At 43.6% G+C, this 24,390-nt stretch overlaps 1 protein-coding gene across 8 annotated transcripts in view; it reads right to left on the reverse strand.

The window, feature by feature from the left end:
- CCDC88A (coiled-coil domain containing 88A) overlaps positions 1 to 24,390 on the reverse strand; it is a 265,646-nt gene that overhangs the window by 189,929 nt on the left and 51,327 nt on the right. For all 8 annotated transcript variants that reach the window (XM_073628603.1, XM_073628602.1, XM_073628598.1 and 5 more), the window contains exon 3: positions 508 to 616. In XM_073628603.1, coding sequence (XP_073484704.1) covers positions 508 to 616 — 109 coding nt within the window. The remainder of the gene's footprint in view (positions 1 to 507; positions 617 to 24,390) is intronic.

A 24,390-nucleotide genomic window follows, 5' to 3' on the forward strand; every position in this document is an offset into this window, starting at 1 on the left:
GGTTGAGGCCAGGACTCTGTGCAGGCCAGTCAAGTTCTTCCACCACAAATATGCTCATCCGTGTCTTTATGGACTTTCTCATATTTGAAAAGTGACAAAAATGTAAAAAAGAGAAAGCTTCATACAAATGAGCAGCTTTCGCTAAAAGCAGTGCATTTGCATTTATCCGACTAAACCGGAAGACAGAAATATGGGGATACCGAAGCCCAAGAAATTACAGATGATCTGCAACACTATCTGCATTGTGCCACCCAAGCTCATGCCAGGTTTGCCAAACTCTAAACTTGGATCCAATTGCCAGCTCTCTACAGTTTCCAGTGCTTCCAACACTGGGCCTCATTCACAGTAAGGGTTCATTGACACCATATACGTTGGGCAGTCTGCTCCAATAGTTAGACAAGGCTATCTGCCTTGAATTCTAGTAGTTCAGTTCACACCACAGCATTGCCTACGCAAAGAACTTCAATTTAAAGGTTTATCAGTTTCATAAGTTTTTTTTTTTTTTACCTCATAGTACGATTTGATTTGTTTCACCAGAACTGACAAATTTTGTATCCTCAGGGAAGCATCATTATTGATCTTTTTGTATATTCTTTGATTATCTGCTTTAGGATTTCTGTAAGAAAATGAAAAAAAAACAAAAAAAAGATTAGCTTTAACATGGTAAAAAACAAAGAAACAAAACATAGTACAAGAAAATGAATTAAATTAAGACCTCCACAGTAGGAAAGCCTAGCTTTAAAACATAAAATATTCATGCAGTTTTCCACAAACCAACATCTAAACCAGCCTTTCTCCAACTTTTCAACAGAGGAATCCACTTAAATAAGTTCCAGGGCTTAGGGAACCCCTGATCATGATCACTATATCAAAAGGTTCACAGTACATTAGTGTGATGGTCACTTAGCTTCTTACATTTGTGGTCATCGGGAAGATCCTTCCCCTTCTCCCCCCCATACAGATAGCTAAATATCATTGCTGAGAATCGTTACTCATCTGAGGGGCAGAAACTGCTCATTGCTCAAGGAACACCTAGGAACATCTGGGAGGAACCCTAGTTGAGAAAGACTGATTCTGAAGGGTCAACTTTTACATGAAAACCTTCTTGCTAGTGCCTACAGAAAACCAGTATGTAGCCATGACCCCGTAGGGGCTGACCTGTCACCCTGCCCAGCCAGACATCCATTTCTCAGTCACTCAGAGACATAGAACAGTCCATAGCTTTGGTTTTTTTTTTTTTTTATTTGAGGTGATTAAACTTGTATGGGAAATTGGGAATTCTGGGATGCCCAGAGATATTCATTGCAAACTTGCTTGGGACTTCAAATATATACACTCCAGTATATACACTTCTATCTACTCCTCAGCACAAACACTTGCTGCACACCGTTTCTCCTCCAGCACTTCCCTTGCTGCAGACTGTTACTCCTCCGGACTAGCTAGCACTGCATGGGTAGGCCTGATACTGCTTCAGCTAGGCCTCAATGAACTGCCTTTTGCGGGCAGGGACCTGTGGTGTAGAAATAGTTCAGGTGCTAGCTATCCTCTTTTCAGCGAGCACTCCCAAACAGCTTTCTTCAGGTCCTGCCAGCCAGCCTGGCTGCAAGGACCTCTCCACTGCCCTTCCCAAGTCGTCTCTTCTGGTTCTGCACCCATCTCAAACTGCAATCTCCCAGTTCTCTCAGGCATGCCTCCCCAGTCCTCCCAACTGTGCTCACTCACCAGACCTCCCGGCTGCGACCAGTAGTCCTCCCTGGAGACTCTTACAAGTGTTCTCTACGTGCTCGCTCATGTGCCTCTCCTACCAGGATCTTCTCACTCCTCCTGGATGCACCGAGCCCCAACCCAGGGTCTCCCCCCCCCTTAGACTGGGGAGCTCCCCGTGGGCCCCCCGACAGCTTCCACACTCTCTCACTTCAGCTCTCCCACCAGACAACTCCTCCCCAGCTGGGCTGAGCCCAGGTACTTAAGGAGGCCTGCCCCCTGCCAATCCAAGTTGGGGATTGGTCAGAGCTCCCCAAAACCCCCTAGACAGCTCCACCTCTCCTCTCCTTCTAGATCTTTCTAGCAAGCTCTAGAAAGAAGAGGGAGGTGTCAGCGACGCTGCCTGTGAGTCACCAACTGCTACCCTGAGCCACTCTCAGCCCAGAATGAAAACAAACAGGCCTAGCAATCAGCTAGGTCTGCCTAAATTTACCTACTCTGCCTGAAAATCATCACTCCAGCACCTACCTAAATAGAGGGTGCTACAAATTTATTGTAGCTTACCAGTCAGACATGGTAGCTCCATCCAATGTGGTTTTTATTGCTTTTTTGTATGGGCTACAGAGCACCCCACCCCATGTTATGGAGATTCGAAGAGGGAAAGTGTTTAACACGCGTCTTCACATAGGGTGACAACACTGCTGCTCCATAGATAAAGCACAGTAAGTGAGCGTTGTCATCCTAAGACAGAAAGTGCGTTACTGGCAGAATCACCAGTTGAAAATAAAGAACAAAAAAAAGACATGAGAAAAGAAAAACCAATGCCGTCACCATATCTAAGGATTGTTGAGTTGCAACATATTAAAATTTTTGTTATTTGGTTTCATTGACTATTATTTAAATTTTTTTCCCACACAAGTTTAAGCTGTGTGTGGGTAGGTAATGGGTCTATTTTAAAAGGATCTGAAATCACAGCTTTGGCTTCTCTCAATATATATATATATATATATATATATATATATATATATATATATATATATATATATATATATATATATATATATATATATATATATATAGCACCATATCTCCCATTGTGCTGCCTAAAGTGATAGCTAGAACATTGATACCATAGGTAAAGTGTTCACAGCTGTACGACTTGTCACTGGAAGTAACACAGAGTAATAACAACAAGCAACAATAGCAGGCTGAGCCCTTTCCGCTTCAGTTTACATGTCCCCTTTGACTTAGTCTTTACTGGAAGCAATTTTTACTGGTAGCTTTATTAGGTTTCTGTTAAGTGCATTCATAAATTAGTTATAAAATATATTCAAAATGTGGAAAACTGTCCTTGCATTGTGGGATGCTTTGTTTTAAGATGCTTTCTTATTGAATAATAAGCTAATAAAATCATAGAACCCACTGTTGTCTTTCATTATCATACATTACAAGCAGTGATACAGCACTTGTTATAATCACAGGTTTGCAAATACAATACTGGATAAAAAGAACCACCACTGGGATGGCTGGCAGAGGCCAAAGAGGAGGAACACATGTACTGAAGTACGCAAGTTGGTCTAAGTTACACCAGGAATCATGGAGGTAGATGCTTAACCAGCAGCCCCAAAGTTGTGAGTGACCTCTTTTTTTTATAAGCGATTCCACATAGGGGTAAGATTTGGTCAATGAGTATTTTCCACGTGCTCAGGCTTCGAGGCGAGGGATTCCTTCAAACTAGTGAAAAAGTCTATATTTTTTTGGCATAAAAAAATAATTCTAAATTCCTGAGGATACGCTTAGAATGTTGGGTCACTGCAATTCACTCTAGAAGGAATGGAACAAACAAAAACAAAACAGAGTTTGAAGCCTAGTTTATGAAGCGTCACGGGTTTGTCATATATTTGCAAAATGTAACTTGCATGAATTTTATCCTTGGCGGAGAGTAAAGAGTTTATGTAATGTTCCTCAAATTCCATACAGTCATCCATGGACAGAGTATCAGTAATTGCCAATTTTTTTGGCTTTAGTGAAATATAGAGGTTTTGGCAGTCATAAGAGTGGCGTAATATGTGGAGATAAGCTTAGTGGATTCCTTCTGTCGGAGAAGATTTTTTAGAGTGGGTTGAACAAGAGCCAATCCTGTGGATTCAAACTATGCTTGAATCGCATTGGGAGAATTGGAGGTTCTGAAATTGGACTGTGGGGAAATCTAAAAGCCTCTTGTAGGTGAGAACGTGTCCAGATGGCCATCCTTAATAATGTTATCTAAGAATTTGATATCTACCCAGGACCAATAGTGTGCGGCCGTGAGTAGCTCTGGGTAAGAAGAATAACCCCAAAAGAAGCACGTTAGGTGATCTACTCCAACCTTTCTTTTAAGATGATTTGGTTAACCAAAATCAAAAGAGTTTAACAGTATTGTAGATCATATCAGTGCCTGGGTGTGGAGGAAGGGGTGAATCTGGCACACATGCCACCCCATATGGAGCCCCCACTGATAAGACATTTCATCAGTGCTACCAAGCAGCTCCAATGCTCTCAGGGCCCAGCAGTGCTACTTCTTTGGCTTCAGAATCCCATTTGTTTGCAGTGCAGGCTCTGATTTGTAGCTGTAGTCCACCCCAAAGGCAACCAAAGAAAGCTGAGATTCAAGGACTGGTAACTTCAAAAATACTCAGGATGCTCTGTTCAAAGGTCAAAACGTTTTTCTATGTAGGTGGAAAACCACCTTAAGCCTATACAAAAAGGTAAACTGCATCCTGCTCAGCAGTGCCAATTTCAATCCTGGCATTTATCTTCAGCCTTTGGCCTACTGAGTAGACATCTATAGTTGCCTGTACCCTCATCTTGAGAATGGTCTTGAAATCAAGATAATGAATATGCTGGGCTGTCTGTGTTCTGTGGTTCTTAGTACCAGGTCTCTCCACTGTAGCATCATTGGTCCACTCTTGGGCATACAGGCTAGCCTTGCAGCAAGGGGTTACATGAAACTCCAATTAAAGCTAACTGTACTGAATTCGTTTTCTCTAAATGTTATCTATGGTATGGACACACATGGATTTTGCTTGTTGGACAATAAAAAATAAAAAAATCTAAAAAGTGATCATATGCAACTAGATTTCTGATACTGTAAGTTCAGTGAACCAGGATTTCTGATAGCTGCTTTGAGCTTCTGCGTTTTTCACATCTTTGCTGCTTTACTGAAATAACTTGAATCCTTAATCAAGGTTACTAACCATGATTACAGGACAAACATTTCAAGGATAGAAACAACAGTTCTTGGCAGACAAACATTAGTGTCCTTCAGTTAAAATGATCATGAGTGCAGACAATTTATAAAGATCCTGGGCATGGTCATTATGTGCAATACAATAGTATACAATATTAAAAGACAGCATGACTAGCTATTAGAATAAGAGTATTAATAAAGTTAATAAGGGTTTATTCTGTCAGCTGACCACATTTGACCTCCATGCCAAAAACCACATCAAGTGCAGTGCTGATCAGTTCAGCCATTGTACATGGTGAACTGTACGGAAACACTCAGTTATATTAGTAGGAGACGGTTCTAAACCTGTAATTTTCTTTTGTGAATCCATGCCTCTTTTGTCCGACCACTGAAAACAAACACTGCGTTCTCACTCATTACCCCCTTTGAGGGTCTAAACCAGCCTCTCTCAAACCTTTTTACCCCAAAAGGAGCCCCTGTTTAAAATTTATCAGGGGTCAGTGGAAAGAATGGCCCACTTTAGTGGGCAGATCCAGATGGAGTTCCTTAAACACAGCCTCTCTCAACCTTTTCAACACAGGGGAAAGAACTTTCAGGTCTAAGGGGAGCCCTGCTTAAAATTACTATATCTACAACTCGTGATACATTAGTGTGATGGTCAGTGAGAAGAATGCTCCTTACACTTGTGCTCATTGGGAAGAATTACCTCCTTACAGATAGCTAAAAAAGATCAATAGTGTCAGTGGAAATGTATCTGAGAGGCAGAAATAGCTCAAGGAACCCCTAGTAACCTTTGGAGGCAGAAGCATAACTTGAACCTTCAGGGCCCCAGTGCAAAAACCCATAAAGAGCCCCCCTGGCCGGGGGACCCCCCACGGCACGACCTTTGTGACCCTGGTAGTTCCGCCAGTGGTGTCAGTTCTTTTTTGTCATTTTCTTATATTTAATTATTTTTATAATTGTATTTTTTAGGAGTCCCATTGGGGGACTGTGTCAGGGGTCTAAAACAGACCTTTGATGTTTCACCTTTGAGACAGAGAAAGGAGATTGAGGGCACAGCCCTCAACCTCCATCTCTGCAGCCTCAGCTGCAGAGAATGAATGGGCAGAAACAGCTCAGTACAAAGCTTCCTGTCCATTAATAAACTGAAGCATAGTAAAACACAGTTTCAGTACAGAGCAGAGTCAGTGATTGGTAGGGATCACTGACTCTTTCATTAGGTCAAGGAAGGGGCAGGTAAATAACACATTTACCGGCCCCTTCCCCATTCTCCATCTCGACAGATCCCTGGAGCAGCCGGTGGGAGCAGGGAGGGTTGAACCCGGCAGCACTGTGGGGGATGAGAGGGGGGCCCAATCACATTAGGAGGTGGATAGGCAGGGCGGCATGTAGGGGAACTGACCCCCTCCATTTTCCTCCTGCAGCCGCTGAAAGGCTGCAGGGTGAAAATGGAGGTGATCGGTTCCTCCAACATGCAGTCCCACCTATCCAGATGTACAGGGGGCTGCACAGGGCCCCCCTGGAGCATTGGGCTGGGTCGCAATTGTGACCACTGTGCGTATGCCCCTGGTTTCATGGAAACCTGGTTAAAAAACTCGGCTTTAAACATGTAACAACATTTTTCTACACTGATAAAACTATCCCCGTTGATCATGCATGGAATATCTTAGACTACCAACAGTAACAGGTAGGGTTGTCACCTGTCCAGGATCCACCCAAACAGTTCAGGTTTGGAATCAGGTGTCTGGGTTTTAGTTTGCCTGAAACCCAGACACATTATTCAGACTGGACTGTGGCTCCCACAGTAGCTGAGATAGACAAAAATCTGTTGCCATCTGGGAGCTGAAGGTGGCTGTCTGGGGGCAGGTTCGACATCACTGGGGGGGGGACGGTGGGTGATGATGTTAGCAGGAGCAGTTTAGTCACCACAGTGCGCTGCATTACCACTCTCCTTGGGGCCCCCAGAGGTGACCCAGGTCTTTTATAATCCTATAGCGTACGCTGCACAAAAAATGTGCCCGGTGCCGATAAAGTGTTCGGGTTTGGCTTGGAGAAAAGGTGGCAACCCTAGTAACAGGCGATTAATTATATTAACGTAAAATAATAGGGGTGTGTACTAATCATAAGTTTCCTGCAAACATAGGAGTCTGGCTACGTCAGGGAAAATGTTGTTGGTCCTCAGGGGGGATAAAAAGCCCCCGGCCACAAAGTTTCTATTCATTGTGAAGGTAGGGAGTGTCTGCCTGTGTATATCAGCATGTGGCGTTGTCTGGTTGTGAGCCGCTCTTTGACACAGCAGCAAATCAAAGCTCTAACAAGAGACGTATTAAGACACCAAGCAGCAGCGTGTGACAGAAGGAAGCAGCCACATACCGAATGACAGATCAAAGGGAGGCCGCTGTCATTAACACTCTGCAAGTGAAATCATCATTTCACAGGAGTGAGCGAGCTTTATGGTAATGCAATCACACAGGCCAAAGCATATGAGGCTTGGCGGAAAAACAACTGGAAGAGGGGGAAGAAAAAAGAAAAAACATGACAAAAATAACAACATAAAATGTCTAACAAACGTCAACCACTTACACTAGGATAAAAAAAAAAAAAAAAAAAAAAAAAAGCAAAAAAAGCTTTAAAGGGTCCATGCACAATGGGCTTAAAAAAAAATGCAGCTTCTACAAGAGTTTTTTGTTTTTCCCCCTGCCTGTAAAAAGCAGCTCAATGTTATTCTACAGTACAGTATGTGTCCATGCAAGATTAGGGCTATTTCAAGAGGAGAAGCAGAAAAAAAAAAGTGCATTTTCGAGTGGAGTTTTCAGGTAGAAGAAATCGCTAAACGCCCAAACGTGCATAAAATGCGCCGTTTAGGAGCGTTCAATGTTTTTCAAGTGCACATTAAAAAATGAGCACAGGGAAATGTTTTGGGAGAAAGACTCTTATAAAAGCAAATGTCCGTAAACTCTCCTAAACTCTTGTGCAACACAAGCCACAAAGAGCATTTTTTCTGCCACTTTTTCGGCCAGATTCTAGCTTCAGGTTTCTGCTTCTAATGTGCATAGACCTTAAATATCTTATGGCGTACTTATACTAGGTACAATTGTCTTGTACCATGCCCAAGCACGAATGTCCCCACTTCCTCCTTGGCCTTTGCTTATATTGTGCCAGGCCAGAGCATGATTACGTTATCAACTTTGCCATAGACCAAAGTGATCCCTTTGCCAAGTTCAGCTGAACCATGCCAAAGCTCCTCTCATCAACCAGACTGTGGTGTGGAGTGTGGTTGACACTAGTCAATCAAATTGGATTTCGGGGGTCAAACATGGCTACGGTATAGTACAGAGCGTGTACACCCCAAGTGTCTAAAAAAAAAAAAAGAATGATTCCTGGTAAACCAGATCAACCAAAATATTTCTTTACCATAATAGGAAAAATGAGAATCTGGTTGCGGTAAAAAAACAAAAAACAGTCTGTCCCTAGACCAGCCATTTTTAACATGGGTCCATAGAACCCTGGGGTTCCTCCAAAAATTCCAAGGGGTTCCTTAAGCTGTGGCTGATTGACCTTCCATTTTATGGTGCCTGTAAAGTTCCAGAGCCAACACCACTTAGTAGAGCCATTTGCATAACAAAAATGATCTTATCAACCTGTCTGCAAAGATGGCATTCTGATCACCATTGTAACGAGGCTTTCTTTCTATTGGCCACCAACGTAAGTGGCATTTTTCCCCACTTTCCCCCCCGATGAGTTGATTTTAGCAGGATGTTTCTCAAGAACTTCAAATTATGTCAAGGGTTCCTTGGGGTAGAAAGGTTGAGAAAGGCTGCCCTAGACTCTTTGGTGAATAGGACCAATGCCATTTGTTACAACAATGCTAAAAAGAACATTAAAGTAAGTATACCTTTTTGTACCATAAAAAGCCTGGAACGGGCTCCAGACAAACACTGCTTGCAAACGTTTTGCTCCCTCAAGCAAAGGCTTTAAATCAGTGGTCTCCGAACTGTGGCCCTTTGCTTGCTTTTATCTGGCCATTGAGGCACCAACGATGGGACACAATTCCTATTAATGACAACAATGATGGGGCATAATTCCTCCCAATGACACCAAGGATGGGGCACTATTCCTTCCACTGACACCAATAATGGGGCACTATTCCTCCCAATGACACCAATGATGGGGCACAATTCCTCCCAATTATGGGGCATTGCTTACGCTCACCGATCCTGGGACATTTTGTATTCCCGGTGACCACAGTTCGGCTCCCCTAAAGTCTGAAGGACAATAAACCCCAGCTCTAAATAATTACCTCTGCTGCCGTCAGCTATTCCTAATTTGTCTCTCTACAAGCCGCCTTCCATAAAAGTGTTGAAAGCCGGTATCCCCCTCCCTCTGAGCCCTCCATCACCACTTCTGTAGGACACCTCTCCTTTAAATATATGTTGCCTGGCTGACATGCTAACCCACTGACTTCAATACTTTCAATCACTTACTTTGAACAGGTAATCACATAAGGACTTCAGATAATTCTGATCTGCATTTTTGTGTGGCACTGTCCCCGTAGGGGTTGTTGTGTGCTGACTTCTTAGGCCTCCCTCTGATTACCTGCAGACAGTTGCTAGGGGTTATCCCCCTTTTACTCCCGTTTGCTCGTCACTCAAACAGTCCAGGGTATCTGTTTTTTTTAATATTTATTGTTGAACTTGGATGGGAGAAGGGAATAGTGGGATACTCCAAATTAACTACTCACAGTAAACAAGGACAACTCTCACTTGGCCTCACCAGATTACTTGTGGAAGCAGACATTCTGCTTTTACCATACTGCCACTTCTATGGAAGAATGAAGTCTTCTTGCTCTCTTTAGCAGTAGACTTGATGCAACCACTTTATCTTCAGGACACTCTCTAGCATCCCCTCGACTGACACCCATCCTCTGACTCTTCTAGCTGAAGGGATGGCCCTCTCAGGACAGGCCCCATGACACAGATCTGTACTCAAGGTAGGCAGAATCAGATCCTTGCTGGTGTCTCCCTTCCAGTCAGCTTTGCAGGACCTCTGGGTTCAGCTCCTCTCTAACTTTCAGGCCCTCAGTTCGACCAACTGAGGCCGCATGGCAGCTTCTGCAGAGGAGGGGCGGCCGCCCCATCCCTCCGGGACCCCGCTCTCCAGCTAAAGATCCTGAATACATGGGCCCTTGGCATTTTATACAGTCACCCAACATGCATTGAGGCACTTTGCTCTGCCAATAGCCAGGGCTGTAACAATGCCTGTGCCCTCACTTGTCAGGTTTCCTCTTACTGTTCAATATGCCTCCCTATTGGACCAATGTGAAATGTTCAAACAAGCTGAGCTGCACCTGAGCACCATGAGCAGACTTCATTAATAGATCCTGCTCCCTTGTAGGCAGTAATCATGTACCTAAGCGTCCCACATCCAGACAGGCTAGATTGTGTATCTTGGTTTCCGCATATGGCTACTCCTTGCATGCAATAGCTGCACAGGTCTTAACCAGGGCAGCACAGTAGCTTAGTTGGGTCACTGATTCAAGTCCTGGTCAGGACACTGCCTGGAGTTTTCTGGTGTTGTGCTTGCATGGGTTTCCATTGGATACGCCAACCGTACATTCATATCAGTCCAAAGAAATGCTGGTCGGTTAATAGGAATCTCTGTATGTTGGCCCTAGTATGTGTATGTATGAAGATAGAGACCTTAGATTGTAAACTCCTCGAGGGCAGGGACTGATGTGAATGTACAATATGTAAAACACTGTATAAAATTGTGAGCATTACATAAATCCCTGTAACAAATGAATAAAGCAGGCTGTAGTGTCCGTTGGAAAATTGGAGCAGAAGGGCCCGGCACAGATGCATTTTTTAAGGTTTTCAAATGCTGCATCCTTGCACGTCTTCAACATTTAAAAGAGTTCAGTTATTTTATAAGTCTACTATTACTAAAGCACTTGGCTTCCTCTCACCCTCACTATACATTTCTATTGAAGTGTTCAATCCATTGATGCAGGTTGACATTGGCTCCACACCGCACGCAATATATTTTTTTTATACGAGACAAGGCCATGGCCGCCGACCAACTTATCACAAAGAAAATATTCCACTCAGATCCCAAGTCTGTACCACAGATCTCATACCATCCAAAGGTTCAGAGAAGCAAGGCCAAGAAAATCATTTTTGTGCAGACAAGATACGCTTGATGCTGCAGAGGAAATGAATGTCAATATGTTGCTTAGACTTGCTGAGCAGATGGCAGACTGACATTGGGCCTTCCTCCCCTGAAATTTCCTCCAAATATAGAAGACGAGTCAGATAATGAAGCAGATTACAGACCTTGTTGGGTAGTCAAGCGTGAGCAAATACACACTGAAAACAGAAAATGCCACTGTTACAGCAATGCGAAAACTGGTCAGATGTGAAGACTAAAAATTGTACTCTATGTAACTCTGCATAAATCATACATGCTTCTGCTTTTGATTAAGTGCATCAATTATCATCCATTCATGTAGGGGCAAATTTCATGAAGGGCCCCGGGCTGATGGTAAAAAAATTGAATTCAATACATTTATTTACTTTTATATTTTTTATTATTTTATTTACGGTGTTGCATGTACAGTACATTATATTTCTACCAATCTGACCGCAATTTCAGGCTCATGGAAGGCATACATGCCTTCGGTCTTCCGTTAAACCCATGTTAAAAAATATTTTTAATGGACACTGGGGAACGTGGGGAAGTGTTGAGGTAGACCATAAATTAATGAGGCTCATTGTGTACAAGTGCAACAGAGGCAATACTTGTCTATGATGAATGCAACTGTCAACCATAGAGATACTGTCAACTTGCCCATACTGGAAAGAAAGAAAAAAAAAAAGAAGGATGTAAGCCCTGATTGTAAGGGCTCGTTCAAACCGAGTGGCAGCCAAGGGTTTGTGGCTGGTGTTTTTTTTTGGGGTGAGGGGGGCAGCAACCAACCACCACCCCCCCGGGCGAATGGCGGCAAAACCCCCCTCCCCGTCTGCCAGTCGGTCCTGCACTTACCCCATCTAGGTGGCAGGCTGCGGCTCCGGTGTCCTCTCAGTCTCCCCTCTCCTCCTGCAGCTCCGGTATCCTCAAGCATGGCAGACGGTGGTGGGCTGTGGCTCCTCTCCGTCTCCTCTCTACTCCTGCGGCTCCGTTGTCCTCCAGCATGGTGCAAGGTGGCGGGTGGCAGGCTAAGGCTCCTCTCTGTCTCCTCCTGCGGCTCCGGTGTCCTCCAGCATGGCAGATGGTGCGGGGCTGCGGCTCCGGTGTCCTCCAGCATGGCGGGGTGGTGGGCAGCAGCTCCGGTGTCCTCAGTGTCTCCTCTCCTCTCGTCCTAGGCGCTAGGCATCCAATAGGGATCGCCTGATGTTTTGGTCAATCAATCCTGATTGGCGGGGAGGAGATTGTGTGAAAATAGCAAATTTTTATTCGCTATCGGCACACAACTGGGTGGGATCGGGGCGTAGTGCTCTGCGCCCTGAGCCCACCCTTTTTTGAAGCCTATTACAGCCTCTGGCTCCAATCTCGTGCTTCAAAAAAACACCCCCCACCCGTGCTGGAGGACACCGGAGCCACAGGAGGAGACGGAGAGGAGCCACAGGCTGCAGCCCACCACCCGCGACCTTGCACCATGCTGGAGGACACCAGAGCTGCAGGAGTAGAGAGGAGACAGAGGATCCACAGCCCGCCACGCTTGAGGATACCGGAGCTGCAAGAGGAGACTGAGAGGACACCAGAGCTGCAGCCCACCACCTAGATGGGGTAAGTGGATGGGCCGCCACTGGTGTACACATGCTGTGCCTGTGATGCTTTGCTTCTTGGACGCGGTAGGAATTTTACCCCATTGCTTATGGCAGCCACGGTGCCTGTTGAGCGCAATCCCTTCAAGTAAATGGAGCCGTTCTTCATGCACACTGTTGATAGTGTGGGGTTCAAAGGGTTAAAGCAGGTGTCAATATAATGCCTCCCCACCACCTGTCAAATGCTCTCTGTGGAGCGATCTGAACCCAAATCGCTTTTCAGAGATCAAAGCACGTGTCAACGAGCCCTAATAGTTTGTCCAAGCCACTGTCACTTTTCATGACAGCATGTAAGTGGTCCATTCACAAAATATGCCTAGAGCATTCCCAACGCATAGACGAGGCAACTTGCCTTATGTCCTATTGCTTCAGTTCACATCAATACGCTGAAAAAAAAATGTTGCATATTTACACTTAGCAAAGTGCTGTGACAAACTACATTACATCGCAACTCAGTGCATTACATAAAGTTGAGTGGAATGTCATTTTGCAAACCATGCAAGACGTTGTAACCATGCACCGACCCTACACAACACACACTAGTGGTCACACGTTATACAGAACATAATGCATGCCTGCTGGTGTAATTTGGCCCTAAATGTAATGAAAAACAAATAAAAAGGCATGCGAATTAAGAAAAGAATATACTAAATATGCTCATTCCAAGTAGTAGCCATATACAGGTAGGACTTTTTTTGTGATATTCAGTACTGCGCTACTTTAACTGGCAGTTGCTCAGTCATGCAACGCTGTACCAAAAATGTAACCACTTCAGCCCCAAAAGGTTTAACCCCCCCCTACTTCATGACCAGGCCATTTTTTGCAATACGGCACTATGTTACTTTAACTGACAATTGCGCTGTTGTGCGACGCTGTACCCAAATAAAATGTATATTCATTTTTTCCCCACAAATAGAGCTTTATTTTGGTGGTATTTGATCACCTCTGCGGTTAAACAATATCCAATGGAAAATTAAAAAAATAAATAAATAAAGAAATCAAATTTTGTCATAAATTTAGGCCAAAATGTATTCTGCTAAATGTCTTTAGTAAAAAAAAAAAAAAAAAATCCCAATAAGTGTATATTTAGTTTACGTTAAGGTGGTTGTAAACCCTTACACACCACTTTTACCTACAGGTAAACCTATAAAAAGGCTTACCTGTAGGTACCGTGAAGATCTCCTAAAAACTCACTGTATCAGCATGTGCTGATGTCATCGGCACATGCGCACTGAAGAAACGGCTTGCTCGTGCCGTTTCTTCAGCTTCTGTGCCATTACCGGTGGCTCCCGCAAATGACGTCATCGTGCTCAGGCCAATCACAGTGCCGGAACTGCTCAGCGTGTTAGTGTCAGCCCGTCTGACATGTTTCATCCAACCGGATTTTGTCAGAGGTGTGGCTAATTGATACTAGCACGCCCTTAAATCCTAGCATCCAATGACGTCTATCTCGGAAGAGCCAGCCGCCGGGAAGACACGTCCATCAGAAATGAAGTGTGTGGAGCGCAGCGCACACCACGTCTGCGCTCCACTAACAGAATCCGGCGTAATTCAGCAACCAATGACGCGCATCCCAGGAATATGGAAAAAGGATAAAAAAAAACTGCGCTAAACAGGGCCCCTGGACGATGTAAGTTATTACGAACCAGACGACGTCAATTTATGACGAAACGTACGTCGGGCGGACAGGAGGTGCTGATGTCATCGCGTTGGACTTTCTGAGCGAACGGGCACTCGCATGACGGCTGGCTATTCATGCTGTTTTTATTCAAGCGGATTGTAAGTGCAACCTTTATCTTTTACAAATAAACCTCTTTTAATGGTATTACACTATGGGAAGCTCAGTTTTTGTATTCTCGGCCATTACCTGGTACCCATCTCGGAGATTCCATTCAGCATAGCGGATTGACGGCTCCATTGAGTCCCGATGCGTGGTTCTGAGGTATCCATCACGGATCTCCATAGCAAAGGCCCTGGCTGGATGTTTAGCCGCAAGCTGTATTTTGCTTGCCCTCTGGTAAGCGCACATTTCTTACGGTGATCAGCACTCAATGGTGGTGGAAGATTACAATTCACTGTCACAACACCAACTAGCAATGATGATAAAAAATATACAAACATAGATGTAAACAAAATAATTTTGGTTAAGTCGATGTAGGTGGATATTTTTAATATTGGAGGCCACCTACAGCGACCACCATCTAATACAACTATAATAACCATTAATTAGTGAAAGGGCCATTTAGTATCAGAAGAACTAACTCAGATATATAGTGCTAATGATAAAACAAAGCTAATATATCTAAATACCTATTTAATTATTAAAACTGTTCAAAAGCACTAGAAACACAGTGATAATAGCAGTGCTACGTAGTGGCGAGACTAAAAAATTCTAGTATGAAACATTACATGTCTGACTAGTTTAGTAATTATTAATAAAGCTATTCACATCCCAATCGACATTCAACCCATAGGGTGTGTAACATTTGAGGTCATAGATCCAGCGAGTTTCTAAACGTGAGATTTCTCTAGTCAGACTTCCTCGCCAATGTGGTGTAAATCTATCTATGGCTATGACAGTAGTCCCTGCTGGGTTTTTGTTATGACATTCCAAATAATGTCGAGAGACAGTATGTTTAGGAAACCCTTTTCAGATATTTGCCAGGTGTTCTTTAAACCTAACATTCATGGCTCTCATTGTGCGGCCTACATATTGTAGGCCGCATGGACAAATCAAAAATACCACATTTTTTTGATGTACAGGTTATAAAAGTGTTAACATCATATACTCTAGCTGTAATATGGGATTTAAAAATTGGCAGATTTTTCTAGCTTTGTTTTTATTAATGTCGCAAACAGCACATTTCCGGCAAGGAAAAAAGCCCTTAGAGTTTTGAAAAAAAAGAGACCCTGTTGGGTGCATCCAGGATGTTCGGAGCCACTTGAAGTTTCAAGGGTGGTAAAGATTTCAAGGGTGGTAAAGATTAGCTGCGGACGTTCAGGCAGCACCGGGCCCAGAATTTTATCATTCTTGAGCCCTTCCCAATGCTTATTCACAATCTAATATCATAATGTTGTTGTGAATCTGTAGTAATCATAGAAAAGTTGTGAGCAATTTCGGCATTTTGTTTTTTTTCCCCTACCTTTCAGTATAGTGGCCCTTTCCAAACTATCTACCTTTTTTATCAGTTCATCTAAAAATCGGTGGTCGTATACCCTTTTACTAGAAATTTCCCTTTAAGGATTGAGGCTCTAGGTAATCCCTCTCTTCAGGGTTCAGTTTCGCCTTAAGCGAACAAACTGACTCTTGGATACAGATTAATAATTGTTAATTAGGTATTTAGATATATTAGTTTTGTTTTATCATTAGCACTATATATCTGAGTTAGGAGTTCTTCTGATACTAGATGGCCCTTTCACTAATTAATGATTATAGTTGTATTAGATGGTGGTCGCTGTAGGTGGCCTCCTATATTAACAATATCCACCTACATCGAATTAACCAAAATTATTTTATTTACATCTATGTTTGTATCATTTTTTATCATAATTGCTCCTTTATTTTTAATATTCCTGTTTGGTTGCGCCCAGCCACTCATTATGTCCGGTCTGTTTTCCTTTTTTGGAGTACTGTCTCCTGTATTAGATTTCCTGGCAGTGGAGCGCAAGCGCAGTGTTCTCTGCGCTCCACTGACATCACTTCCGGTGTACGCAGCGTCACGTGGGTATTTCTGGGATGGGTGTCATTGGTTGCTGAATTACGCAGAGTCCTGTTAGTGGAGCGCAGATGTGGTGTGCGCTGCGCTCCACTCACTTCATTTCTGATGGATGTGTCTTCCCGGCGGCTGGCTCTTCCGGGTAAGACGTCATTGGATGCTAGGATTTAAGAGCGTGCTAGTGACAAGTAGCCACGCCTCTGATGAAATCCTGTTGGATGAAACATGTCAGGCGGGCTGACACTAGCATGCTGAGAGATGCGGCCATTCGATTGTATGATGCATCTGTTTCTGTACTAAAATGTAAGTTACTACAATAAATTTTTTTATATACAACGCTACGGGCTTCACTATTGGCTGCATTTTTTATTCATTGGGCACTGCTGACCGTTTATGGTGATTGACGTATGTCAATGAAGAGTCCCTGTATGAGAGTCCTAAGAAGCTGTGACAGTGTGGAAAGGTCTGATGATTAATCGCAACCCTGGTTTGAAGTTTTGAAGCTGAGGAATGGAGCTGCTATTGTGGTTTATCCACTACATACCTACTTGTTTTAGCTATCTGGTAAGCAGATTGAACTTCCACGTGGTGCGGTGTGCCTTTCTACACATACTGAAGCTGGTGACGGGTTTATCTACTTCTTCCCTCTTGGATTTTTAATTTTAGTGCTGCATGTGGACTTTTATATATTTTTAAGTATTTCATAATGAGCTAGTATGCTATGCACATTTTTTCCGTGTGTTTGCCACCACTTTAAAGATATATAGCATCTACAAAGGATGTTTATATACTGGAATTTTTATTTGTTTTAATACTAGTAATCGACTTATAGTGGGACTGTGATAGTGTGGTGGGCAATCTGACACTAGCCGACGCAGGCTGGGGGGGTACACTGACATCAATAGTGACACTAATACAGTGATCATTGCTAATACTGTACACTGTCACTGCACACCTCCCAACTTTTGATATGGGAATGAGGGGCACCTATTAGCAAAAGTATGTAGGCATTGGACACTCCCCCTGCCACACCCCCTTAAAGGAGAATTATACAAACAAATTATTAGGTAAACCCACAAGTGCTTTTTTTTTTTTTTTTTTTTACAACTACTATTCCTTTATATTGGCCTTGAAATTTACAAATGCGGCAATTTAGAATTTGGATGAAAGGTTCAGCACTGGGAAACACTTTCTGAAAGATAAAAAGTGCATTTTATATACAACTATATGGATCAGACCAAAGGTGAGGGACATATGAGGTGGAAAGAGGGACAGAGGGACAGAGGGACATTGCTCCAAATCAGGGACAGTCCCTAGAAATCAGGGACAGTTGGGAGCTATGCTATAGTGTACACCATGGAGTGCTCAACCTGTGGCCCTCCAGCTGCTGCGGAACTACAAGTCCCACAAGGCATTGCAAGCTGTGGACAGTTACAAGCATGACTCTCAAAGGCAGAGGCATGATGGGACTTATAGTTCTGCAACAGGTAGAGGGCCACAAGTTGAGCACCCATGGTGTACACTGTCACTGTACTAATGACGCTGGCTGGGAAGGGGTTAACATCTAAGACTGATCAAGGGGTTAACTGTGTGCCTAACTATGTGTAATGTGTATAATATGTGCTGCTTTTACTAAATGATCTCGCTGTTTTTTTCCTTGCTTTGCATGGAATAAAAAAAACAAAAAACAGCAAGATCGCCTGTCAGTGAAGAGAGCTCTGTGTTGTTTACAACACAGAGCTATCCTCTGAATGACGGAGCCGATCAGCAGGTCCCAGTGAACAATTATTAGCCAGAACATGCTTGTGCTGTAACAAATCATTGCACAGCCGGAGCGGCGGGCGACTTACTCAGAAGCGCTGATCACGTACCGGACACGTGATTCAGCGCACAGCAGCTGCCCTGCGGCAGGAGATGTATGTTGGGTGGTCGCTAAACTCTTAAATGTCATGTGCCAGAAATGCAACTGCTCATGAATTCCACTGAATGGTATGAAAGCCATCACCAGGGAGAGAGCCGGACTATGTCCTCTAGATGTCCAACAATGAATGCCGCATGCTTTGTCACTTCTAGTCATTGCCTGAACTACTATATGGGGACAAAATGTCAGCTCCCAGTCAATCCATTCCTGTTATTGGCCTGTCATCCGACTCTTGTTTCCAAATGTCATTCAGTCCACTTGGTTACCAACATGCAATGAAAAAGAAAGGAATTTCAGAGTTATTTTCCATGTGTGAATAAATGGCATTCCACTTAAATGTCACAGGAATGCCGCAATATACTTCTTTTAAAGTAGACCTACCAATGGCCATAGCTGTGTCTTGGGTTTGTTTGTAGACTTGAAATTTGTTGCATTAGAAATCATTATTTTAGATTGAATGCAAGGGGTTTTTTTGTTTGTTTTGTTTTTTTTTACACCATGAACAGCAACTTAGCCCCTTTTTCTAGAAGAAGATTTGCCACATTTATAAACCACGTTTGGCATTAGAGATGAGCTTAGGTGTCCTCCAATCTCATCTCCAACTCAAAATCCAAGGAGCTGCAGGCCAGGTCATTCCCGTGACCCGGCCGGCAGCACATTGGAGTACAAAAAAGTGTCAGTTTAGAGTTTGGGTTATGCAAGGTACACACGATCGGATTTTCCCACGGGAAATGTTGGATGTGAGCTTGTTGGCGGTAAGTCCAACCGTGTGTATGCTCCATTGGACATTTGTTGACAGACTTTCCACCGACAAATGTTGGCTAGCATGCTCTCAAATTTTCCGCCAACAAATGTCTGTTGTCGGACTTTCCTATCGTGTGTATACAAGTCCGTCGGACAAAAGTCCAAAGTACAAACACACATGCTCGGAATCAAGGACGAGCCGGAAGCACTTAGTCTTGTAAAACTAGCATTCGTAATGGAGATATCACATGACTATTGAACTTCCTTTTTATTGGCTTGTCGTACGTCTTGTACATCACTACGTTCGTAATTGTTGGCCAACATTTGTGTGACCGTGTGTATGCAAGACAAGTTGGAGCCAACACCCTTCAAACAAAATTCCAGGGTTTTGTTGTCGGAAAGTCCGATCGTGTGTACGGGGCATTAGGGATGTGTTCGGAGGACACCCAAGCTCATCTCTAGTCACCATCTGCTTTGGCACATGTGGTCCCCCAAATGAGCCACATTTCAAAGTTCACAAATCCAAAATGTCAAGGGTGAGCCAATAAATAATGAAAGGTGAAGCACTGTAGCCTCTATACATAAGAGGGAAAGGGAAGGCGAAGCACTGTTGCCTGTGTACAGAGGAGGGTAAGGGAAGCTTCTCTCTGCTTCTGTACAGAAGAGGGCAAAGGTGAAGCTCTGTTGCCTGTATACAAAAAAGGATAAGGAAAGTGAATCACTGGGTTTCCTGTGGACAGACTAAGTTAAGGGAAAGTGAAGCCCTGTTGCCTGTGTACAGAAGAGGGTAAGGGAAGGTGAAGCCCTGTTGCCTGTGTACAGAAGAGGGTAAGGGAAGGTGAAGCACTGTTGCCTGTGTACAGAAGAGGGTAAGGGGAGGTGAACCACTGTTGCCTGTATACAGAAGAGTTAGGGGAAGCACTGTTGCTTGTGTACAGAAGAGGGTAAGGGAAGGGGAAGCACTGTTGCCTGTGTACAGAAGAGGTTTAGGGAAGGTGAAGCCCTGTTGCCTGTGTACAGAAGAGGGTAAGGGAAGGTGGATCACTGTTGCCTGTGTACAGAAGAGGGTAAGGGGAGGTGAAGCACTGTTGCCTGTATACAGAAGAGGGTAAGGGAAGGTGGAGCACTGTTGCTTATGTACAGAAGAGGGTAAGGGAAGGTGAAGCATTGTTGCCTGTATATAGAAGAGGGTAAGGGAAGGTGGAGCACTGTTGCCTGTGTACAGAAGAGGGTAAGGGAAGGTGGAGCACTGTTGCCTGTGTACAGAAGAGGGTAAGGGAAGGTGGAGCACTGTTGCCTGTATACAGAAGAGTTAAGGGAAGGGGAAGCACTGTTGCCTGTGTACAGAAGAGGGTACTAAATAGAAAGGGTTTTCCTGCAGTATATGTCCCCTTTGGAGGTATTTCCCATTACTTTCAAGGGGAACTCGCCTTAATGGGGAAATAGTCCTCAGTAAAAACCTGACAGGGGTTATACTCCTCCTCCTCCACCCGGTCCAAAATGATCAAAGTTTTGGCTATCGCTGGACTTCAGACGTTGGAGGACTGTGCAGCCCATGGGCACAAGTCATTATTCTCAGTTACAAGTGGAGTACAGGACTCTACATGCTTACAGTACCATGAAATAGAATGGTGAGCGCACAATCCTACAACCTCGTGCAGCTTATAGAACAAAAATCAGACTTTACATTTCACTTGACTGCCCAAAGCAGAGAGAGAGGTCAGTAATTATACTGCATATTTCTGGGAATTCTATTACCATGGCAACCTTCTGAGACAATGCGTCACTCTGTCGGGCATTTAATGCAGAGACCGGATTGCTTTACTCAAAAAAAAATAAAAAAAAAAAAATTATATATATATATATATATATATATATATATATATATATATATATATATATATATATATATATATATATATATATATATATATATATATATATATATATATATATATATATATATATATATATGCGACAATTTGGCGATCTTCATAAACCTTTGCCAGAAATCCACAACCTTCCATTTGTTTGGAGGGCCTCAGGGAGCTCTATTGATCTTTGCATGATGACGTCACACACATCAATAGCAAAGATTAACACTTTTGCTTCCAATGTCTACCACGTGCCATGGCATTAAAAGGGTTAAAAAAAAAAAAAAAAAAGTTACAACCGGTATTGTGCCTCCTACCTATGAGGCATTAGGGAGAAAAAATATGGGATTTTCAAGTGATACTAAACCCGCAACAATAAAATTGGTCTGTATATGCAGTAAAGCATGCTTGTTATACTCACTGTAGAACCTAAGGAGTTAATCCTCTGCATTGTGTAAAAATGCTGTTTGATCCTGTCTTCTCTGATCCTCCCGTTCTTCCACTGTCCCCAATTCATCTCCTGATAATACAGAGCTTTGGGGGCACTCTGCACATGCTCAGTTTGGAGTGTATTGCTAGGGAGGTTCTTTTTTCTTGGGAGGGCGAGTGTGATCAGCACAGGACCAATCAGCACTGTCCAAGCAGAGGGTCAGGGGTCCAGCATCCTCATAGGACAGTCAGAGGAGAATGAAAACTCCTCCTACAAGCTTTAACCAGACACTGATAGAAATCACAAGTCTGCTATATACTGCTGATGTGAAAAGGTATTTAGCAGTTTATATTTACTTAAATTGCATTTCCATGTTCTGTGTACTGTGGGAGACCAGATATATTGAATGCAGGGTCCGGGGTTTAGTAACACTTTAAGTGTGCCACAAAGAGTTATATATTTTAATTGTACAATAAAGATTTTCTCTCCCATGCTTCATTAGGCAGGAGGAACAATACTTTTGTTTAGAATGAGGGATGGTGCCTGAAGTGTGTTAAAGTAATCACAAGAGGGCTCCACCATCTTTGTATTTCATGTTGAAACAGAGCCATGAGCTTGTTTTAAATCTCATCAGCCACCCCCTGCTTACGATGAAGTGATCATCATGGTTTTTTGGCTCGATCGCTCCTCCTAGGACTGCAAAAAAATTGTCAGAGTGATGCTACTGGTGGAGAGATCCGACCTCTCCTCCACAGTATGAACCCAGAGGTGATCTGCTCAGAGCACTTCCGGGATCACAGATGTCAGAAGCTGGCAGTCTGTGACCAGTTAGGCAGATCAAGCACAGCTTGTACTCGATCTACTAAAGGCAAAGTTCAGAGGAGACATTAAGGGTCTAACAGAATCTCAATGGGGACCTGTCGCTTGAACAATGCCATCTCATATCCCTCTACATAAGTTGTACATGTTTATCTGCAGCCCCTCTCCTCTACATTTGTTCAACATGCAGAATTTTTACAGCATTTCTGAACTTCAGAAGGCAGGGGGCGGAGATCTGATCTCACACACTGCACAGCATGGAGCGGAGTGTAATCTGAGACCTGAGTGCAGCAAATGGACAGACCCCCCACCCCCCCTCTGCCTAGTCTCATAGGGAAACATGCATAGCTGAGATGGACAATCACTTGCTGTGTGCTGGAGGGGGGGTTTGACCGTCTCCTAAGATTGTGTGGTGCTGGCATAGGCCAGTGGTCTTCAAACTGTGGCCTGTGGGCGGAATGTGGCTTTTTGCTTGCCTTTATCTGGCCCTTGGGGGACTACTTTTTACCCTGATATAAAGCACTATTCCTCCTACCGACACAGATAATGAGGCACCATTCTTTCCACTGATTCCAACAGTGGGGCATTATTCCACCTACGAAAAGAAAATGGAGCACTGTGCCTCCTACCAACATCAATGATGAGGGGCCATGCCTTCCACTGACATCAGCGATGGGTCACTATTCATCCCAATGACACCAATGATGGGGCACTATTCCTCCCAATGACACCAATGATGGGGCACTATTCCTCCCACCGACACCAATGATGGGGCACTATTCCTCCCACCGACACCAATGATGGGGCGCTATTCCTCCCAATGACACCAATGATGGGGCGCTATTCCTCCCAATGGCACCAATGATGGGGCACTATTCCTCCCAATGACACCAGTGATGGGGCATTATTCCTCCCAATGACACCAGTGATGGGGCATTATTCCTCCCAATGACACCAGTGATGGGGCATTATTCTTCCCACTTATACCAATGATGGCGCATTATTCCTCCCAATGACACCAATGATGGGGTACTATTCCTCCTTCTAACCAATACAACGCAACATACAGGGATATACAATGTAATACTGACATATAATCACACACATAGGTTGGACTTGATGGACTTGTGTCTTTTTTCAACCTCGCCTACTATGTAACTATGTGTGCAACTATGTAACCACAGGCACTATGCATTGGCCACAGTCTGCCCTCCCTACAGTAAACTGGCCCTTCCTCTGGAAAGTTCGGAGACCTCTGGCATAGACTGTCAGAAATGATTTATACAGATAAAGGAATGAGAGAAGGCAGAAATCACACTAGGTACTTTGAATTGAGGCAAGTACATACTATAGAAGGATATGCTTTGTTCATTTTTCATCCCAGAGGTTTACAACCACTTTAAATCTCCAGAGATGAACCTAATCCACATCATTTGAAGCAATGACATCTGGAAATGCCAATTCAATAGAACAAAATCAGTGCTTTACCCACGAGCATTACAAGCTAAAAGGCTCATTAATGCAAAGTCTGAGCTCCCCCACCTTCGCACGAGCCATCGCTGAGATAACAAAACATGGATACTCATTAAAAAGCAATCAATAATCAAAGAGATTTGCAGTTTTGTAACATGTGGTTGGAATGGCAGGTAAGCAGGTTTTCTCACAGCACTGGTGAATCAGGCTAGTGTTCATACATAATTCATTAACCATAAGCTCTGCATTGCAGCTATTGAACTGAAAATCTCAAAAATGAAAAAAAAAAAAAAAAATCTGTTGCCTCCACATACCAGGTATCTGCGCCCGTACTCACTAGTCATGGTCTGCTATGAACAGATCCTTTTACGAGATGGAAAATTAAATGCCTCACTGGCAAATAGCCTAGTGAAATAGGGCAAATCTGTCTAGCAGTCAATAGGCAGCACTGCGGTAAAGCATAGCCCTGGGCCATTTTACATTTAAAAGCAACCTACTTATGGCAAGTTACATCATTTTCAAATGAGACAACAGACACAATATCCAAGAGCACATGAACTTTTTCAAAACAAAAACACAACACAGTGAAAAGCCAACCAGATAATGGTGGAGGGGAAGAGAGAGAGAGATGCTAATCTCATGTTATCAACATAATCC

This window comes from Aquarana catesbeiana, linkage group LG04 (assembly GCF_042186555.1).
Source record: "Aquarana catesbeiana isolate 2022-GZ linkage group LG04, ASM4218655v1, whole genome shotgun sequence".
Classification (NCBI taxonomy): Eukaryota; Metazoa; Chordata; class Amphibia; order Anura; family Ranidae; genus Aquarana; species Aquarana catesbeiana.